A 9,560-nucleotide genomic window follows, 5' to 3' on the forward strand; every position below is an offset into this window, starting at 1 on the left:
GGCTTTGAACTCATAAGAGATCTGCTTGCCTCTGTTTCCCGAGATACATTTGATTTTAAAGAGCACCAAACACTTTATAATTTGCTTTTGAAAGGCCTTCCATTAATGCAGTTGATCTTTCTTGGGGAGTAAGAGGATCAAGCAGCTGAGAGAATAGCTGTTTAAATTTTTGTAAGATTATACCTGATTAGAGTCAACTGAAAGCAACTGAAGTTACCAATTGATACTTAGATAGGAAAATACATTGAACAATTGTTAGCAATTGTTCCATGTGCTCACCCTCGGTTCTGTAAGTCCTCTAAGTTGGAGGCATTCCATTCGGAGCCCTATGGAGCGAAACAGACAAGGTTGGTGAGTATTAGTAAATCAACTAAACACAATACTTGAAAGAGTACTGTGGGGGAAAGAAGCGAGCATCTAAAGAGAGGGCCACTAACGTCTACTCAATACCTAAATGCCAGGAACCTGATGCTATCACATTTAGTTTTCATAAATGGTAAGAGTAAATTTTCTTTTCCCGGTTGTTTTCCTTTTCTGAGACAGGTTCTCTGCCTAGGTTGGCCTTGAACTCCTGTTTCTACCTCCCAAGTGATGGGATTATAGCTTGAGCTATCACACCTGGCTTTTATCCTCAGTTTTTTATAAAGAGAAAATTGATGCCCATTAAATTCAAGCTATTTTTACTCAAGATCATAGAAAAGGAGAAATGCCTTTGCCTCTGATCCAATCTATGCTAGAAGTCTGTTATTCTCATGCATAGTAGCACGTATCAGAATTTGTACTTGAATACCTATGAAACACTCATTTTTCTATTCATTTCTTCTACTGTAATGTTAGCTCTTTTAGTGCAAAAACCAGGTCTATAGTTTCTTATGGAAACACTATATCTTAGAAAAAAATATATATTTAAGTCATTTTGAGACAGGGTCTCCCTGTAATCCCAGCTGTCCTGGAACTCATTATGTAGACCAGGCTAGCCTTGATCTCACAGAGATCCGCCTGCCTCTGTCTCCTGAGTGCTGGGATTAAAGGCGTGTGCTACCACGCCTGGCAAAAAAATATTTTTTAAGAGCTGGATGTGGTGGTACACGCCTTTAGTCCCAGTACGTAAGAGGCAGAGGCAGGTGGATCTCTGTGAGTTTGAGGCCAGCCTGGTCTACATAGTGAGTTCCAAGCCAGTTGGGGCTTCAGGGAGACCCTGTCTCAAAAAGACCAAGAAAATTTTATTTTTATTATTTTTATTTTGTGTGTATGAATGTATTGGTTGCATGTATGTAAGCGCACCCACGTTGTACAGTGCCTAGGGAGGTCAGAAGAGGGCATTCTCCCCACAACTGGAATTGGGGATGTTTGTTAGTTGCTGGGAATTGAACCTGGCCAGGTCCTCTGTAAGAGCGGCCAGTGCTCTTAACTGCCAAGCCATCTCTCCACACCCATGTACAGCCTTTTCAAAATTCCCTGCATGTATATAAGTGCACCATGTCATACAGTACCCACCCACGGAGCCAGAAGAAGGCATCAGATTCCCTGGAACTGGAGTTATGGACAGTTGTTAGCTGCCACATGGGTGCTGGAAACTGAATCCAGGTCCTCTGTAAGAGCAGCCAGAGCTCTTAACTGCTGAGCCATCTCTCCAGTACCCAGCAACCTGTACATCTTGTACACTATCTGACACCAACCAGGTGCTCAATAAATGTTTATTGAGTGAAGAAAATAGTATCATAATGAAGCAAATCCAGATCAAATTTGAAAGTCCATATTTCTAGCTTATTATATTACTTCTAAGAAGTTGAGGGGCAAGGTGTGTACATACAGCTTTAGAGAATGAAATAAAAGAGGGAAAAGCTCATGCCTATAATCCCATCACACAGGAGACTGAGGCAGGAGGACTGCTGAGAGTTTGAGGTTACTCTGGGCTTCACAGTGAGTTGTATCCAGGCTAGCCTGATTTATAAAGCACAACTTTGTCTCACTCAATAACATAAGTAAGAATAAAGGAAGGAAATATGATATGCAAAAATTTTAAAACAGGGATAAACGGCAAACTTGGCAGGGGCTCTACAGATTACCAGAAAGGCAAATCAATTGTTAATATTTTGCCACATTTACTTTATCTTCCTTTCCCCCCTTTCTTTCAATATATGTATATACTCCCCTTCCCACAGGACCATTTGAAAGTCATTTGTGGATTATGATACAATATTAGAACATATATCATTCAAGAAAATTTTCTTACATATTACCCAGTAGACACCCAAAACATACCTAATCACACCCAATACATAACTAATACATTAATATACTATTCATGGTAAGTGTGTTGGCACACATCTTTATTCCCAGCACTCAGGAGGCAGAAGCAGATGGATTTCTGTGAGAGTGAGGCAAGCCTGGTCTACGTAGAGAGTTCCAGGCCAGCTGGGACTACAGGAAGATCCTGCCTCACAAAAACAACCATTCCCAAATCTCCCCAAATCCAGCCCCTGCTAAATGCCCTTTATACTTAGTTAATCTAGAATTGAATTATTTTCTTCCAGGATTGTATTTTGCACATGCTTGCCATGCTTCTAATTCTGCTCTAATTAAAAAAAATTTTGTCCTTCACAGTATTGGCATTTTTGTAGACTGTTATCTTGGAGACTTGCCTATTATCTGGATTTGTCAGATTATATTCCAAGGGTGATGTTGTGTATGCCCTATGGCATTAAATGAGGAAGCATACAATGCTTGTTTATCCCCTTATTTGGCCATGCTGAGTTTGCACTCTTTATACTTTTGTACCTGTCACATCTCTGTCTTATCAAGGTTTCTTTAAAATTAATTAGTAGGAGCTGGAGAGATGGCTCAGTAAGAGTTTACCTATTTCAAAATTAGATGTACTAAATGGAATTAGCATGGGAAAAGTTGAGCTGAAGTTCTGACTTTCCTCCTACCATGAGCAGCAAAGGACAAACTGCTTTCTGTCCTTTCTTTATTGGTAAGAAAGGAATACCCTTCTCACTTCAGTCCTGTGTAACAGATACCTTTTCAAATTATATTCGTAGTTTATCCCATACTGGGCTGGTGTGATGGCCCAAGACTGACAGCAGGAGTTTAACCCTGGAGCCCAAGTGGGAAAAGAACTGACTCCTGCAAGTAGTCCTCTGACCCCCCACCCCCCGCCCATGCATAGCATGGCAGGAATGTGTGCACATGCACATATAAAGAAAAAAGCTTATTCCATGTATGTTAAAATGTCAGCTCTTTCTCCATTCTAAAACCGCTCAACAGTGATTTTTCCCTTCTCACCAGAGCAAGATTCATACACATATGGTCAATTCTCACTTTATTTATGTGTATGAATGTTTTGCTTGCATGTAAGTGTATCCATGTGTGCAATGTTCATGGAGGCCAGAAGAGGGCAACAGACCCCTGGAACTGGAGTTAAGAATGGTTGTTAGTCCCCATGTGGGTGCTGGGAATCAAATCTGAGTCTTCAGCAAGAGTAATCAGTGCTCTTAACTGCTGAGCCATCTTTCCAGCCCCATTTCTCACTTTTTCTCTTACATTATTTCCCACATGTCCTAATCTGTAGCACTTTGAACTCTGCCCTCATCTCTCTTGCTAATGTTATTAACAATGTCTTCTAGCTATCTAATCAGGGGTCACTTCTATATTCTTATTCCATTAGTCTTCTTTGAGTAACTCTCTGATATGGTTCATTTCTCTTTTGGCACAAAAAAGGTCAGCAATTTTTTTTAATAGATCAAATAAATGAAGCACTTTGAAAATCATCAACTGTTATATAAACATTATCATCATATTACAAATGACCTATAATCAGAATGTTGAACTGGGGGGAAGTGTGTTAAAGTTCTATTTAAGAAAAATTCAAAAGGTGATGCCTGACGATGAGGCTAGCTAGGTTCACTTGTTTTCAAAAACCATGGAAGATTCTTTTTTTCCCCCTTTTTGAGACAGGGTCTCCCTGCAGCTCCAGCTGGCCTGGGACTTGATATGTAGACCAGGCTAGCTTCAATTCCACAGATATCCACCAGCCTCTGCTAGTACTGGGAGTAAAAGTGTGTGCCACCATGCCTGGCACCATGGAGGATTCTTAAAGTTCTATGCTCAACCCGAGAAAACTGGCCTAGCACCAAGTAACTACAAAGGCCTTCCAGGAGACAGACACCAAACAGTAAGGGTCAGGCACCCAAATCAGTCAGGGAAATGCAGCTACTTCACTCCTTTAAAAATTATTATTAAATTATGTGTATATATATATGTATATTTGTATTTGTATGGGTTTGTATATATGTGTGTACTACTTGTAGAAGTCAGAAGAGGGCGATTGATCTATTGAAGCTGGAGATATAGGCAATTATGAGGGAAATCAAACTCAGGTACTCTGCAAGAGCAGTAAGTATGTGTAACTGCTGAGTCATCTCCCCAGCCCTTCACTTCCTTTTTTTTGAGGGGGCATTGTATTTTTGAGACAGGGTCTCTGTAGTTCCAGCTGGATTGGACTCACCATGTAGACCAGGCTGGCCTTGAACTCACAGAAATCTGCCTGCTTCTGTCTCCCGAGTGCTAGATTAAAAGTTTGTGCCACTACACCCAGCTTAGCTCTTCACTTCTTAATTTAGAAATCTAAATAATTTGCAGAATTCTGTCTAGATAGAAAAAATCTTGTTACAATAAGAAAAACTCATATTTTAAAAAAATGACATTTTATTTGTGTATATGTGTCTGCAAGTGCAACAGGGGCTGCAGTGCCTGTGTAAAGGTCAGAGGACAGCTTGCAGGAGTTGGTTCTCTCCTTCCACCATGGGTATTCTGGAGATCAAACTAAGGTCATCAGGCTTGGAAGCAAGTGCCTTTACCTGCTAAGGCATCTTGGAAGCCCCACTGACCTTGAACCTCTGATCTTTCTGTTTTCACCTCCTGATTATTGGGATTGCAGGGGTGTACCAGTAAGCCCAATTAATGTGGTGCTGGGTGTTGAACCCAGGGCTGTGATTATGCTAGACAAGGATTCTACCAACTGAGGTACACCCCCAGCACTAATTTTTTTAAAAGTTATATTTATTGTATTTATTATTATTATTAATGTGTGTGCACGCACGTGTGCGTGCACATGCATACTATGGCATGCATGTAGAGGTTAAAGGATGGCTTTCAAGGGTCAGTTCTTCATCTTGTGGGTCCTAGGGATTGAACTCAGGTCATTAGGTGTGGGGGAAAGTGCCTTTACCCATTGAAGCATCATGCTGGACTCCCTACCTTTCCTCTTAAGAGAAGTTTATACTGGGGCTGGAGAGATGGCTCAGTCATTCAGAGCACTGAGTGCTCTTACAGAGGACCTGGGTTCCATTCCCAGCACCCACATGGTGGCTAATAACTGTCCGTAACTCCAATTCCAGGGGATCCGATGTCCCCTTCTGAGCTCTAGAGGTTTTGTACAACAGGAATGCACTTACATACATGCAAGTGATACTCATACACATAAAATAAAAAAAATTTTTTTAAAAAGAGAGAGAAGTTTATACCATACACCTCCAATTCAGGGGTAAAAACTATGACTATGACAAAAATAACCCACTTTAAGACTGTTTCATCTATTCAGACACTATCTCTCTCTACCTAGGAGTATAACCAGCTTGAGGCTGAATTTTTATTTGAAAAGGAATCTTCTCAAAAGAATTTGAAATATCAAATCTTGAAAAAGACAATCAACAATAAAAATCCTGCCACTTTATTCACAGGCAAAATTACTTTGTGTCCAATACTCTTGTGTTTCTCTTGCTCAGCTAAAAAAAGTTGCTTTTTTGGCAAAAGGTCTCTATTCACATGTAGCTTTTTCTCAGCCAAATCCAATAACCTTCCAGGAGAGCTGTTGATAATGAAATCTGGTTGAACCAAGGTTTCCAGCTCAGGTTGTATGCATGTATAAGGGTTTTAGATGAACCAATTTTCCTAATAACATCCTGGCTTTCTACCTATCAATCTTTTCTTTTCACTGCAAATTTTCTTTAAACTATCTTCTGAACATTCCTTCTCCATGCCAGCTGGATACCTTTCTGAATAAACAGATCTCTGTGCAGTATAATGCAGAGCTGAGCATTCTTCCAAAGGGAGGAACTACTGCCTCTCTTCACAAAATCTGGGTGAACTCCAGGCATGGCAGTTATGCATGAGATGAGATGACTTTGCAGAAAAATAATACTGCAATTTGAAGCTAAGACTTCTTTTTTTTTTTTTTTTTTTTTTTTTCTTTTTGAGACAGGGTCTCCCTGTAGCCCCAGCTGTCCGGCTGGCCTCGAACTCACAAAGATCCACCTGCCTCTGCCTCCCAAGGGCTGGGATTAAAGGCGTGCACCACCATGCCTGGCCTAAGACTTCTTTTTTTAATGTCAACTGCTGGGAAAGTGTACACTCACTGGAGAAGAAAAAGGGGTTTAGATAGAGTATAGTGAGGCAAAAGAGAGGAATCCACCAAGTATAAAAAGATGTTAAGGGGCTGGAGAGATGCCTCAGTGGTTAAGAGTACTGACTGCTCTTGCAGAGGACCCGGGTTTGATTCCCAGCACCCACATGGTGCCTACGAACCCTCCTTAACTCCAGTTCCAGGGGAATCTGAAGCCCTCCTCTGACCTTAAATGCCAGGCGTGGTGGCACGCACCTTTAATCCTAGCACTCGGGAGGCAGAGGCAGGCGGATCTCTGTGCGTTCAAGGCCAGCCTGGTCTACATAGTGAGTTCTAGGACAGCTGGGGCTACAGGGAGACCCTGTCTCAAAAAGACCAAAAAAAAAAAATGATGTTAAGACAACCTCTTCATGCATTTCACCTTCTTCTGATCTCTATGGGCATTGCACAACATGGCTACACTTACATACATGTAGGCAACACACACACACACACACACACACAATATACAGATATACATTTAAAAAGTAAGAACTTGGGGCTGGGTGTGGTAGTGCACACCTTTAATACCAGCACTTATGAGACTGAGGCAGAGGCAGATGGATCTCTGTGAGATTGAGGCCAGCCCATTTTATATAGTGGTTCCAGGCCAGCTGGGGCTATAGGGAGACCCTGTTTCAAGAAAAGTAAGAACTTGAGACTAGAGATGGTACAGCAGTTAAACAGCACTTGTTACTCTTGCAGAGGACCCAGGTTGGTTCCCAGCAGTCACATCAGGTAGCTTACAACTGCCTGAAACTCTAGCTCCAGGGGATATGATACCTTCTTTTGTCCTCTATGGGCCTAGCACACGTGATGCACATAGAGACAAGCAGGTATACATACACATAAATTAAGTAAGAACTCTAAACTGGGTGTGGTGGCATATACTTGTAATCTGTGAGTTCTAGGCTAGCCTGCTCTATGAGGTGAGTTCCAGGCCATTCAGAGCTACACAGTGATACTCTGTCTCAAAAACACACAAAAATTTTGCTTGTATAACTTAAAATGTACCATTTGAAAAGAGGGTTAAAAAGGTGGCAATTATGGAGGGAGTTGGGACCAGGGACATAAAGAAGAATGTGTGGAAAAAAATAGGCTGATATGTCAGAAGCTGGCTCTATTTGATATCAGTGAGGCCCACATCTTTTGTGTGTATGGTGTTGGGGAATGGACCCAGGGCATCATGCATGAGAGGCAAACACTTACCAACTAGGCTACATTCACAGTCAGTTTTGGTTACTTTCTAGCATGAACTCTTTTTGGCTACTATCATTTGTCCTTCATAAAAATTCATTCACATTACAGAGAGGCAGAGGGCAGGGCCCATTTGAATGACAGCTACTAAGTTTTCTAAAGACAACTCAAAGATTCTTTCCAATAATAGGAGGAGGATTTATTTATTTATTTGAGACAGTCTTTCCCTGTAGTTCTAGCTGGCCTAGAACTCACTATGTAGATCAGGTTGGTCTCCATCTCACAGAGATCTTCCTGCCTCTGCTTCCTGAGTGCTGAGATTAAAGGTGTGTGCCACTATACCTGGCAGAGTAGGTATTTTTGAGATCTCATGGAAGTATACATAAGAGACAACAAACAGGTTTCTTAGCACTGGAAAGGCTGGTATTTACCTAAGATAAAGTTCTGGAAAAGAAGATTCCCCCGTAAGTTCACAGATTTGCATGAGTAATTTCAGAGCTATGGTCCACATGAATCAAACTAGAGAAAAATATACTCTAGAATGTCAATGGATTAACTCAGGGCAAAGCTTTCAATGGCACAAAGTGATTGCCTAGCAAAATAAACTCCTGAATGTTCAGAATGAGCTGATCCAATTAAATCAGTTTCTGTGAATTTATCCTTCTACCCTGTTTCTTAGCTTCTAATCATTTCACAGTTCACAAATGTCTTTATCAGAGAAAGGAAGTGAAATTCAAACCAATTACTTTAGTTCTTTGTTACCATTTTTGGCCAAAGTGTGTGGGAAATGGAAACAAAAATGAAGTTTTAGCATTATTCCTTGGTCTGAAGTATCCTTGCTTACCTTGCTCCCACTACTGTCTACAGATGTAACTAGAACTCTAGGCATTAGAAGCCTTCCTAATCCATGTGTGGGGTGTCTTCCCCGAGGCAATTAGAGGTCAGTGAATGTTTGCAAACTGTGAAGCACAATTTTTAGTCACTGACTCTTTGGTAATCATGAAAAGTATTTAAGTCCAGGGCTGAGGATGTAACTCAATGGTAAAGCATATGCTTAACAGGTTTCAAAGCCCTGGATCTCACTCAGCTTTGGCACCACCAAAAAGCCAGTAAGTAAAGTCCAATAGTCTTTCAGTTACAAGTAGTTCCCACTTGCTCTGCTGAAATGTATCAGGTCTTAGATACATTTGGTAGACTTGAAAGGTGTAAAAATTTATCCTACTTAGAGATACTGTATGAAAGGATAGCACAATGACATTTTTGACTCTGATATAATAAAGAGGATGAAATATTTTACAACCTAAGGGAAGAAAACCCTAAGTTGTAGTATTTGCTAATTTCCTCAGTATAAATATTTTTGCCATAGTCAATTTATTTTTTATTTTTTATTTATTTATTTTTTAATTAAAAGAAGCATTTCATTACAACAGCATTAACCTATTCAATAACATTTTTCTGAAGGCTCTAGGCCACCACCTTATAATTATAACTTCCCCCTTTCAAAAACACCACACTCAGATCCCCTTCATCGGGCCAAAGTTTCCCTTACCCAAGATGTTTCCTCTCTTCATAATATTCTTGAACAAAAGAGGGAACATCTGCAACTAGTCAAGGAAATACAGGCTCTTGACACCGAGCTACTTACCCTGACCATTTCTCCTAGAGAGAGAGACAAATTAAAAACTGAGAAACAAAAACATAAAAGGCTCAAGGCTCCTATTTTAACCTTTCCTGTTACCCGGAGCCGTGACAAAAACGAAACTGGCCTCTCCGAGGAAACTGAAATCGAGCCATCTGAGGGCCCAGGGCCCTGTGATGAATGTTCTGGCTCTGAGGGAAGCGGGTCAGATAGTGATGAGGAATTTAAGACCCCCTCCACCCGAAGTAAACACAGCCCATTGAGACTTAAAGAATTAAA

General features: G+C 40.8%; 1 protein-coding gene and 1 long non-coding RNA gene across 2 annotated transcripts in view; one reads left to right on the forward strand and one right to left on the reverse strand.

The window, feature by feature from the left end:
• Positions 1–9,560, forward strand: part of LOC103730483 — a 55,907-nt gene that overhangs the window by 33,473 nt on the left and 12,874 nt on the right. The gene's annotated exons all lie outside the window — the stretch shown is intronic.
• Positions 1–9,560, reverse strand: part of Ssh2 (slingshot protein phosphatase 2) — a 297,577-nt gene that overhangs the window by 26,149 nt on the left and 261,868 nt on the right. Inside the window, exon 11 of the mRNA XM_008828731.1 lies at positions 280–326. Within this exon, the coding sequence (XP_008826953.1) occupies positions 280–326 (47 nt within the window). The remainder of the gene's footprint in view (positions 1–279; positions 327–9,560) is intronic.

The sequence above is a fragment of the Nannospalax galili genome, unplaced genomic scaffold (assembly GCF_000622305.1).
Source record: "Nannospalax galili isolate Female #2095 unplaced genomic scaffold, S.galili_v1.0 scaffold212, whole genome shotgun sequence".
NCBI classification, from domain to species: domain Eukaryota; kingdom Metazoa; phylum Chordata; class Mammalia; order Rodentia; family Spalacidae; genus Nannospalax; species Nannospalax galili.